We start from the raw sequence: 12,281 nt of genomic DNA, 5'->3' as shown, positions 1-12,281 counted from the left end.
AATATCTGTGAAAGAACACATTTTCCATTCACAAGCAATAAAATCAAAGAAGCAAACTTTAAATGCATCAACAAATGTTACCTCACACCCATAAAGATGCATACAATTTCAAAAGAAAACTCTCCAAACTGTCCGAGATGTAAAATAAAAGAAGGAACATTCATGCATCTGTTTTGGGATTGTGATCTCTTGAAACATTTCTGGGATTCGATTCATGCTCTCACAAAAGCCGTTTTAGGCATCGAAATGAGCCTAAATCCATGTTTTTTCCTGTTAAATGACATGCCAAACTTTAAACTGAACCCCAAACATTACAGAATACTAATCACAATAACATATTTTGCCAAGAAATGTATACTTTTATTCTGGAAGAATGAACGTCCCCCAACATTTAAACTTTTCATTGATCAGATAACATATGTTTTACCTCTGGAGAAAATGACATTGGAAAAACATAATCGTGGACATATTTTTCAAGCTCTGTGGTTGCCATTGTTTTCTTATTTGGAAAATATATCTGAGATATGACCAGTGGTGGAATGGTGCATTCTGTGGCTATTAGTCCTGACGGCCGGAAATAGTAGTTGTGGTGTTGTCATTGTCTACATTGTCGCTGTATTGTATTATTTGTTTGTTATACTTTGATGTTTTTGTTTTTGTTTTGTTTTCCTTTCTGTGTTTATTTTAATGGCTATGTTGTTTAAGTTTTCTTGATAACCGTGTTTTGGTTTTGCCTGTGTGGGCATGTGCGGTGGAGGGAGGGAGTGGGGAGTGTAGTGAGTGTACTGTGATATTACCTTACCATGTAAATGAAATGGCATCGATTATTGTACACTATAATGAAATAAAAAGACTTGTAAAAAAAAATAAAACTCCTTCTGTTGGCCTCAGCCTGTGTATTTCCATCAACACACGAGGAGTAACACACGGAACAATGCTGTTGGTATTGCATTTGTCTTAACAGTACTACAGGGAGGTGAATCAAAAGCATTGAAAATACAATAACAGAGGGCAGGAAACTGCAGGCAATGAGATTGCCTTGTTCTCCCTCCTTGTTGATTTACAGTCTATACCAGCTTACTCTTGTTCCCCACAGTCATAGCGGCAATGGATTGGCAACCGGCATGGCTAAACCAATTCAACAAATACATTCCATCTACAGATAGAATCAATTTGTGCTAGATCAAGTTTGAAGCATCATTCCAAATTATTTCTGACTCTTTACTGGCTGCAAAAACGTATGAAACAACTTTTCAAAAATATATTTCCATAGCCACTCCATTCTGATGTGTCAGTTCTGATATGGACCACTTCTCTCTGTTTGCAGGCCGGCCTCAGCAACTGAGCCAGACTCACAATAATTATGATGAATGCATTGTCCACAGGAACAAACCAGCCATTTGACATTTCATCCCGCTTGATGCATTAGCTGCTAATATCCCGTGGATCTGAGTCGCTGTGACTGGACTCTGCTGAGCCCTCCCCAGCACATTGGTGGATGCAATCATCATAGAATTGAAGGGGTCTTACTTCAAATGCATTTATTAGTGGAAACTGGCTTTGGGGGATCAGATCAAATCATATCTGCGATTGTCTGCAACTCAAAATTGCACTGAGGACAGTTAAAGGAGACTGAGTCATGGCATGAGTGGCTCCCTTCCTTTGATTGCAAGTCCGAAATGTGTTTTCGTCTAGGCTAGAAAATGTGGTTTTGCAAAATTTAAAAACAACTGGTATTGGCTGGGACTCCTGTATGTAGCCCGGAGTAGGCGGATGGTGTAACTGATGAATAGGAGATGGAACTGGTGCTATGAATTGAAAGGAATCACACGCAGGCCTACATACACAATACAAAGACATATATTAATATCACTTGAGAGGGAAAATAGCAGTTCAAAGGAGTAAAAGCAAGAGAGACCGTGAAGATCTCTGATCTTTAGCAGCTGCCTGATGATTTTTTTAATCAAAGATTGTTTAAAAAAACAAAAAATAGGAGAGAGAGAGAGAGAGAGGGTTTGGGTTTCTTCAAATGTGCCGTTTTTAATTTGGGGTGAGATGAATAAACTGCCAGCCATCTTTTAAGTTAATCCTGATTCAAAGCATCAAAATGATTTTCTGATGATGTGTTTACAGGGTGTGGGAGAAGTCATCTGAGAGAAGATATTTATACACGGACAAAACTAATGTGTGAATGTGACTGACACTGACACCAAGCAATTTATTTGGGATAATAATGAAATAGGCCTTAAGTTACCTCATGTTGTTCTACCACATTGTCCTGGATCAATGATTTGGTTTCCAGGTGTGAGGAAAGTCTGGTAACCCCACTCTGTCTCCGGGGATCTTCCGGCCAGCCCTGCCCGCTCAACTGCAGCTGTCGGCGGCCACAAGTCTCCCGGGAGTCCGGCTCTGTCCGCCCCGGACGCGAGGAACCGCTCCACGGAGGACGGTCACACACCGGGACAGACTTGGCTGTTCCCAAACAACGTAGGTCTGGCGTGTAATATCGATGTATCATGATAAATGTGTAAAATTACAATTGCATGAAAATGGTGACTATCACTGGAGCGAATACACGGAGTTAAAGGGTAGGCCTACATTTCACCAACTTCTGCTCCATGCGGTTTGCCCTGCGATCTCCGTTTCCCATAGTTACGACAAATGAAGCTCAGCCCACAAGGAAGTAAAAGTTTGTGGCCAAAAGTAGGCTATGTGGACAATGCATTTTTAAAGCCCTATATCCACCTAAGTGTTGCACAAAAATGAAGCTAGACATTTGGTGTTAAATTTAAGGTTGGTGTTCGACTGAACAGCTTACTATAATGTGACTGAAACCACTTATGTTATGTGGGATTCTAACATGTGAACGAAAATCTGACTAATAAGGCAGCCAAGTGCACTATCGGATAGCTTTATTTGAGCTGTTTCCAATGACACACTTGACATTTCTATGGCAAAATATTGTTTTTACAGTAGCCTACCACAAAAGTTTAAATTTCAGATTCAGGCCTTTTCTATATTTTGAACCAATAGTTCAAAATATAGTCAAAAGAAATGCATTGGCATGGCAGTATAAAGCAACCATTTCCAGCATGTTATAATCGACACAAACATGACACCCCGTCAAATGAAGAGCGAGGTGATTATTATATCAGCAATGAGTTTATTTGAGTTAGAATCCTTTTTTTCACTGCAGTTTACTTTATCACTGCAGAAAAAGCAATTTATAACATTTATGATGCATGTGTTCCATTAAGAGTCTTAGTAAGCCTCCCCAATAAGACAGTAGACCCTGAGTAGGCCTAGGACACACCTATGGATTGCTTTTAATGTGATTAATTGTCTGTGTTATTTTCCACCATCAAAAGCCTAATTAAGGCCATAGCGAAAAAGGACAGGTGTTACTAATGAGATTAAGGATGGCTCTGTTCTCGTCAGGTTTCCAAGTAAGCCAATATGTGACAGTAAACCAGCACGCACAATACGGACCCCAAAACTGAGTGTCATACATTTTCCTTATATTTATAGTGAGATTATAGATTATCTACTAACCCACCATTGTGAATTTATTGATACTGACTGAAGTGAGCCAAAGCTTTTTTGATAACTGGCTTTGTCAAAATCCCAGCTATGTGAGACTTCATGCAATCAATCCAAATGAATTAATCAAGATAATGTTGCAAAATCAATAATTAATTTCCTCTCAGTCTATTAATCTAACTTTTCATGCTCCATCTGTTCCGTAACATTTTAGTCCATGCAGCACTTAGATGGACCTTGAACACTCTCAACCTGCTAATTTGGAAAATACACTCTAATCACCTTATCAACAATATTAGGTATATACACAGACCAAGAACAAAATAGGTGGTGGAAAACAGGATAGACAGTAGGTCCAGAGTCTATATCTTACCTATATTCTGGTACAGTGTATCAAATGGTGACATTTATGTATACAGGAAGTAAATGACATAATGAAAAATCAGTTGCCTGACCGAAAACATTTGTATACATTTGGAAGATGTTTACCCTGAATTTCTGTCTTCTACTTATTTATTCTGGCTATGGCAACTGGCAACTATGGTTGAGATATATTTGAGAAAAAAAACTAAATATTTCCGAGTAGTCTATTAATGGTGTACAATAATCCCACACAAAAAGTTTTACACTCAAAATATTGTATTCGTCTTTTTGAAGAGTAGCATGAACATCTTGGTGCACCGTGGGCATTATGTGCCTTTTAATGTGAACAGGATGGAAGTCTCTATTGATCGTTGCAACAGAGGGACCAATTTTTCAGGCAACTCCAGCAGCTGCATCAGGAGCAGCAGCAGCAGCGAAGCCCAATTTAACCTCTTAGAGCATATCCTAGAGACAGAATCTGTGGGTGAAGCATCACACAAAGTGTCAGAAACATCTGTTCAATCTGTTTGGTGCTCCAGTGTACAATACGCCAAGATCTCAGGGCACACAGCTCGAAAAATGAAACAGTGACAAGTCTGTCACACTTGATAAAAGAGGGGACAATAATAATCCCGTTGAAACTGCCGAGCATAAGAAAAATGGAGTGAAAGGGAGCTTTGTAAACTCAATACACACACATGCTACAGAAATGTTTTTGGATAACAGTAAAAAGACAATTTGGGGTCCCCTCAGAATCCACCATCTCATGCTCCAGACAACCCAATGCCAGCTTGAGTCCTTTCAGGGGTGAAACACCGGCAAGATAAACTCTCACCGGTTCATGACAGCACTGAGGAGTTCACTGGGATGTGAGAAGAACTGTCTTCAGGCAACAGATGCAACAGACACACAAACTTGCCTCCAGCCAACTGCTCGCTATTTGCCATGGCTCCCTTAAAAGTTATAAATACAACTAATTAGTCTGCCGCCTTTTTCAGGCCTGCAAGAGGTAATGACCTCCCCTTCACACCCATCACCCCATGCCCACACACCCTTCTCATGGGATCGGAATGAGTGCTTAATAAGTGCTAAAACAGACAGGAGCAGTATATATAACGGCCCTCAGAGATTTCTCCATCTCACCACCCTTAGCTTTCCTTTATCATTCTTGCTCTCATTAAGGAGTTTTTAATTGCTGAAATTTCAACAAGTCAACGCGGAGAGTCCAAAAGTTACTCGCTGAGTGTCTTTACAAAGGGCTGGCATTTTTTTTTTACAATCTCAATAGATTTTGTCCCATTTAATATTTGGAAAATGAGCCAACAAGCTAAAACAGAGCTGTCAAACGAGGAGTCCAACAGGGGAGTGTGTTGGTACCCCCTGAGAAAATGGTGGCAGTCCAGCAGGCTTTTCAATCAGGATCTTGGCCTGCCACCGTTCCTGGAGCCAGGGGACCCTCGGTGGAGGGATGTGGACCGGCTCCAGAGGAGTCTGGGAGCCTGCTCCTGGCCAGGGTACATTCCCCCTCCGCTGTTTGTGCCCTACATCTCTGCGTCAGTGTATCACTCTGGCCAGAAGATTAGTGAGGAGCAGTACAAGTGGAGGGTCAACCTGGAAGTGGCTCACTTCTTTCCCTCAGACATTTTTGTCAGCGTCAGCGACGGATTCCTGGAGGTCAGAGGTACGTTAAACAAACCTGTTATTTAAACAGCTCTATAGGTTCACTTAGCAGCGTTATTCACTTTTACACACAGGATTGTTTCTGCTCATAATAAAGTAAAACCAAAACAAATCTATCTAATATTATCTCTAAGACTAACTGTTATCTAAATAGACTCAAGGTTCACAGGATAAACCCCTTTAAAACTAAAGACTAATGGAAAGGAAACTGACTGTAACAAAATTAGAAAGCTGCTTGAATAATGTGCTCGGGGAAATCAAAGCTCTGCGGCAGAAATTAATTTGTATGTTGAGTGGTTTCTCTGTGTGGCTTGATTCCTGTGTGTCTTCCCCATAAATGGTAATCCATCCCCAGGGAAACACGAGGAGAGGCCAGATGAGCATGGATTTATTGCCAGATGTTTTACAAGGAAATACAGGTACTGTATGTAAAGTAAACACCGTTGTTAACCTGTTGACAATTATGTACCCACAGTTAAGCCTTTTCCAATCCCTAAAATGCTCCCTGGAATGAAACATGATATTACGTACATCAATTTGACTATTTAAATACTGGAACTTTTATGTAGATATATTGTTAACAGAATCCTGTCTTTGTTCAGGCTCCCCGAAGACCTAGATGCAACCAAAATCGTCTCCACTCTTTCTGCTGATGGTATCCTGACTGTAGTAGCACCGGTTTCCGATAACTCAATTCCTGCTGACATCATCATAAAGGTGATGCTAAGCTAAGCAAATGTGCTGCTGGCTGTAGTCTTAGTCACTTTACCAGACACAAAAAACACTGTTGTCAACCTTTTGCATCCAATGCTTAGCAAAAAAACACATTAAAAAAAGGTACCATTGTTTTGAAGGTGGCCTGTCATAAAAACAATTCACACACACCCGAAATACATTTTTGAACCAGAAAATGAGCATGATGATCAATGTTGTTTCAATATCCCTCTTGAGTTTCAACTTATGCATTGACAGTGAGGAAATGGGTAGAGTCGAGCAACATTTTCCAAATATGTATGTACAATACAGGTGGAGGTGGAGGCGACTGGAGAGGAACAGGAGAAAGAAGAAGCCCCTGATACAGACCCAGGTAGCTGCAGAGCCCCAGAGGCCCCATGTCTGCCGTCTGCAGAGGATGACGGGAAAGAGTCTCCACTAGAGGTCCATGGAGCTGGGCTTGAAGAGAGGAGGGACCAGGAGGAGGAGACCCTTGAAAAGCCAGCTGGAGAGTCCCACCCATCAGCGCCTGTAGATGACGAAGGCATAGAGAATTTCCAAGTGTCTTCTGAGCACAATGAAGCCCAGGAAATCCTAGAAATTCCAGACACAGAATACCAAGAACCAGCAGTGGATGGAGAGATACAGCCAGGCTCAGGGGAGACTACTGATGAGATCACCCACCCTGAGGAGCAAGAGCTAGGCAAGAGTCCACCAAATGATGCCCCAAGCCAAGAGTTGGAGGTCCCCGACATAAAACAAGAAAACTGAGTACAAACACAAGTTTTCCCCAAATGTTGCACCAACATACAGAAACAGCGTGCACTGCTTACCTTGCACCAGTTCAGATGCATTTTAGATACAATATATAATAGCCATATATAACCATGCTTCCATTGGAGCTCCAATAAAGCAATAGCATGTGAAAATGTTAGAAACTGTGTTGGCGTCACTCATTATTTATACATGAATTTACTTCCTCTTAATCTTGAAATTATCATGTGACTTTGCAACCATTCATGAATAAGTGATCACATTCATAGCCACCTCTGTGTGGGTGCTAAAATGGAAAAGGTGATTAATTATCATGCTGTTTCAGCTAAGAGGTTTTGACATTAATCAGATACTATACATTAGCACAGCTGTGCATTAGTCACTTCTACACGAGTAACTTGCCCAACTATGCTGTTGCCACGGCAGCACAATTGTGTGCATTATCGAATACCATTAAATACAGCAGTTAAAGTGAGCTCATGACACAAAAGAAGCGCAGTAGTGCCGACAAAACAGTGGAGGCCCTTTGGGTTTTTTTCAATTAAAAAACTTTTCAAACTGATCATTCCCTCCTGATTCCAATGCACTGAGAAGATTAAAAAAATATTGCATCACATGACACATGCATAGCAACTGCCCCAATTATTTTGTACTTGCATAAAAGGCTCTGGCGGTGCTGCTTCTGTGCGTTCGTCCCATTCTGCAAACACCAGTGCCAATCTCAGCCCGCACTAAGCCCTTTGCTAATCTGCTGCCCAATTCCTTCTGTTATCCAACAATAACACCACAGGCTCCCATGGTGCCAGGCCAGTGAGTGGCATGATTCTCAATAAAAGACACAGATGTTATAACACGCTGGGAGATTGGCTGGACAGTTTTATTGCGTCAGCCGATACAAAGACATGGACAGAGAAGAAGGCAGGAAAAAAACGTCTTTGGCAAACAAGGGAGTCTGTCCGCTCCAACAATCATGCAGCCATCTTCCTGAATGCTCAAATAGAAAAGAAAAAAAATGCAAACCATATTGCAAAAACCTGGAACACTTTAGATTCATATTTATAATGAATTGGCACATGTTGAAGTATATTTACAATACTCTTTGGTAGAATACAGTATGAATGCACACAATTCACACTTTAATGAAGCCACAAAAGGTAGCTTGCTTTCGTTTCTTGTCAGTTTAAGTGACATTCATTAACACAAAAAATAAACAACTGTAAAGTCAAGGCACTCCAGTAAATAAAGGCACATTAATTTCAGACCAACAAAATCACATATAATACGTTTGATGCAAAGATAATAATAATCATAAATACAAATTTGATACACATACAGTGTTATATTGACTTACTGGTAAGGGAGAATTATTTGGCTTATAATGTATAAGTGGCCCAGCTGATATTTCATGACCTCGGTATATAGCCATATATAATATTAAAGCTGCACAAGACAAGTTCACACTATGGCTCCTCCATAAGCTGTTTGAACATTTGTGATCTTTAAAATGTGTCCAGAACATTGTATGAGAATGTTCTTTGTTTCTGTCTTCAATCCCAGAGTTTCATTTTTGTTATTCTTATGGTCAAGTAAAGTTTCACTTTACAGTTATTTTAACTGAAACCACAATCTTTTCCATAACCTGACCATAAAGTTGTGTTGCCTAACGTTACGTCTCAGTCAGTTTTACAACATGATACACTTCCTTTTTTTAACTTTTACAACAGTAGATCTGGATTGTCTTAGCTGATGCATTACACTTATAGTAACAACCACTGATTTAATCAAAAGATATCTTTCAAAATCGTGCACTGAAATCTTGCACCGTGGCAAATCTATAGCATCTCTGCCAGTAGGGGGAGGCGACTCTTCACTACTCTGCTTGCATATATAACATTGTTGTCTTGTGCAGCTTTAATAAAGACATACAACAGGTCATAACTATTTACCTTACATACCTTCCCATTGGAATTTTAACAACAGGAAGCTATAGGTCACATCATTCATTTCATTCATCAATTGCGCAGGATGATTTGATAGGATAGTGAGGAGTTGGGGGTTTAGACCATGGGGGCCTCTTGGGGCTTGAGTGCCTCCACCTCCTGGTCCTCTTCATCCTGGGAGCCCTCGTTGCTGAAGAGGTAATATGGAGGCGTCTGCCGAGCTTCGATGATGAGGACGCCCTCGGGGGACAATGAGGCGAGAACGGTCAGAGGGTCCACATCTATTGGGATCCTGGTGAATCAGAGGAGAAGAGAAGTGAGAAAGTCTGTATGAGGGCTTTTTAATCTGTAAGCTTCTGTGTGTATTCAGCGGGTTAAAAAACGCCAATTGGAAGAACAAAAAAAGGGAGAGTGATTAGGAGAAACTGTTCACTTCCTGCCTGGAAGTCTTGCAAAACTCGGAAGTTGTCCTTCACTAATGCAGGGTCCTGTCTGGCCAATTACTAGGCCTTCATTATTGGTGCTTTCTCAAGAACTGCTCATCCAAACAGGTTCACACTCAATAATGCACTTCCCTTGATCCTCAACAATACACCCTCCAAGTATGAAGTAAATCACATGAACGGTTGTCAAGAAAAAAAAGGACATCCATACTGTACATACAACCAGACTCCTTCCATTTTAGTCAGATATGACTTGCTGTGCAAACATTGTTAAATGCTGCAATTTATTATGGACACTTTGTAAAAACCATTAAAACGCCCACAGTCTTAGCACCGTATGCCTGGGAATAGAAAAAAAAGGAGGCTTGGGATTTTGACGGTTATTAAAAAACTTTCACCCTGTCCTCTTTGGCTAGCACTCACTCCAGACTCGCACAAACTAGCTCACACCCAAGGGATGAGCTGAAAGAGTGGATCTGAGTCTGAGGTAAAACATTTTCTTGATTCCAATTAATGAGAGGGTCTGTCTGCAGAAGTTCAACACCTGTACATTTTTATTGGTGTATACTTGCCTAATCTGCTGCTCTCATCTGTCACATAGGCAACAGCTAATTTTGTGTCTGGCATTTTTTTCTCGCCTCTTCGCTTCACTTTTTGACATCTCTCATGCTGAATTGCCAGAGAGGAGCGAGATAATTGGCTTCCAAATCTTGCAGGAAGATATAAGGTGATGGAAAATCAGCCAAGCTGCAGTATGTAAGAGATAACTGCTCACATGAAGCGCATCTAAAACGGTATATAACAAAGTTATTTAACGAGATTACATTATCAACAATACTTTGGAATGAAAGTCATCTGCTGTAAAGACAAACACAGACATCAAGGCTAACTCTGTTCTTTGTCCAGACAGTGTGGCCAAATATGGGTATTGTAGGTTTTCTGTGTGAGCAGCCAAGTGTCTCTGGGAGTTAATATAAACATCAGGCTGGCCTGCTCAGACGTGAGACTGTGGGTTTAATTAGAGAGGACCCTCCACTGGCTTCCCACTCCACTGAGAAATACAAGTCAGAAGGGAAACGTCACCACACAGAAGCAGAGGTCACATCAGGTCTATTCTTGTAGAGGAACCAGCATTTAATTGAGCTCAGTCTGTTACCATACTGTATAGCTATACCTGCACAATACCTTAGCTGTAATGTGTATATACCACAATAACAGACATGTATTTAATATAATTGGGAACCAGGAAGTTTTAAGAGCAACAACGTCTGAAAAATGGGGAATAAACTTTTAGAAAGATATCATACATATTAACCTAAAAGTGATGAGCTTTACAGGTCCACTACAGCATCAACCTCCACACAGACCAAACCCTCCCTTTTAAAATTAAGGAGCACAATAAAAAAAATGTTATTCAATCTGGAACAGAGAAAACAAATAGAGAAACCCTTGGGATATAATACAAGCAATAGTTGGGTCAAATGGCAATTACAAAAAAATATAGAGAACATTTTAGAAATAATAGAAACAGTGGAATATAGTAAATCCAATTTAAATAGAACAAGACCAATACATGTACAAAGAGATAAGTTGCATGAAGTAGTTCACTGAAAATGTCTTCACATCTCATGCGAGTGTTGGGTTAGGTCGAGAGTAAGTACAAATTACATCATCGAGGATGTGAGGGAGCAAGATAGAGGTGGCCCAGAGATTTGAAGAGAAACAATAATTTACAGTGTATCTAAACTAGAATAATATATGTACTAGACACAAACATACAAATAATCTTATAATCTGAATTTTTTCAACTACAGCTAATGGTGCATCTCATTGTAGGTATACTATATGTCATGTTCACCCTAATTTAGCATGCTTAAATTAGCTAATTATCGTTTAAAACAAAGTGAGGCTGAGGGGATTTTGTGATAACAACAACATTGAAATATTTCCTTCTGAACGGCTGGTGACTTTATAGAGAAAATGTATGTACACTCGTAATTTATATTTTTTGGGGAAAAACCCCATCTTTTGAGCCAATTTATCCAATAGCTGTTTGGCATTTTACCAAAAAAACACCAATGTTGGAGTCATCCATATTCACCCTCTGAGGACTATGAATGTCAGTACATGTTCATAGCAAAAAATCCGTTAGGTGTTGAGATGTTACAGTCTAGACCCAAGTGATGAACCAACCAACTATTATTGCCATACATAGAGTCATGACACTAACATGGCTAATATTATAATATATACTGTTCATTAAGGAAAACATTAACCAAGGAGCCGATTGCTGTGAAGCAGTTGCCCCTCTTGACAAAGTCAAATCACTCAGCTGATGCATTACGTGGGACTCTGGCAAAAACCTTATCTGTCCAACTTCGTGGACTTTATTTACAGTTCAGCACATCATTTATCTCACACATTGATTTTGTACAGCTGCCAATACACTGTTCAATATGCTTTTCCCCCACAGAGATGCTGAGACAGGGACATGGTTAGTGTGTTCACTGACTGTGTAAAACATGTTCCATTTGTTCCTGACCTTTCTATAGACCTTTACTCTCAGAACTCAACAACAAACTCTTTGGTTAATAACTGACATATTTCAGGTTTAACAGAGGAAAACACCCTTTGACCCTGTTCAGCTGTTTACTGTCCATCTCAGTCTATCAATGACTTCTTTAAAAGGGCCCCATTATGCTTTTAGGGCTTTTGTCTTTCCTGTAATGTGTTATAAAGGTTTTTGTGCATGTAAAAGGTCTGCAAAGACTAAAATCCTAAAGTTCCCTCTCAAATGAGTTTCTCTCCCACACACCCCCCCTTGTCT

At 40.2% G+C, this 12,281-nt stretch overlaps 1 protein-coding gene across 1 annotated transcript; it reads left to right on the top strand.

Moving 5' to 3' along the window:
- Positions 1 to 5,217: 5,217 nt before the first annotated feature.
- Positions 5,218 to 7,240, top strand: LOC104947790 (heat shock protein beta-1-like). Its single transcript, XM_010773886.1, has 4 exons — positions 5,218 to 5,584; positions 5,939 to 6,002; positions 6,186 to 6,300; positions 6,610 to 7,240. The coding sequence occupies exons 1-4, from the start codon at positions 5,218 to 5,220 to the stop codon at positions 7,066 to 7,068; spliced, it is 1,005 nt and encodes a 334-aa protein (XP_010772188.1). The 3' UTR covers positions 7,069 to 7,240.
- Positions 7,241 to 12,281: the final 5,041 nt, after the last annotated feature.

The sequence above is a fragment of the Notothenia coriiceps genome, unplaced genomic scaffold, assembly GCF_000735185.1.
Source record: "Notothenia coriiceps isolate Sejong01 unplaced genomic scaffold, NC01 NC01_scaffold00013082, whole genome shotgun sequence".
NCBI lineage: Eukaryota > Metazoa > Chordata > Actinopteri > Perciformes > Nototheniidae > Notothenia > Notothenia coriiceps.
This window is presented reverse-complemented; position numbering and strand designations above follow the sequence as displayed.

What these genes read in the sequence shown, in the direction of transcription:
- LOC104947790 (XM_010773886.1), top strand. Translation starts at nt 5,218, where the DNA reads ATGAGCCAACAAGCTAAAACAGAGCTGTCAAACGAGGAGTCCAACAGG. An exon ending in CGGATTCCTGGAGGTCAGAG is followed by an intron (nt 5,585 to 5,938) that starts GTACGTTAAACA and finishes ATCCATCCCCAG; the next exon opens with GGAAACACGAGGAGAGGCCA. An exon ending in CTGCTGACATCATCATAAAG is followed by an intron (nt 6,301 to 6,609) that starts GTGATGCTAAGC and finishes TGTACAATACAG; the next exon opens with GTGGAGGTGGAGGCGACTGG.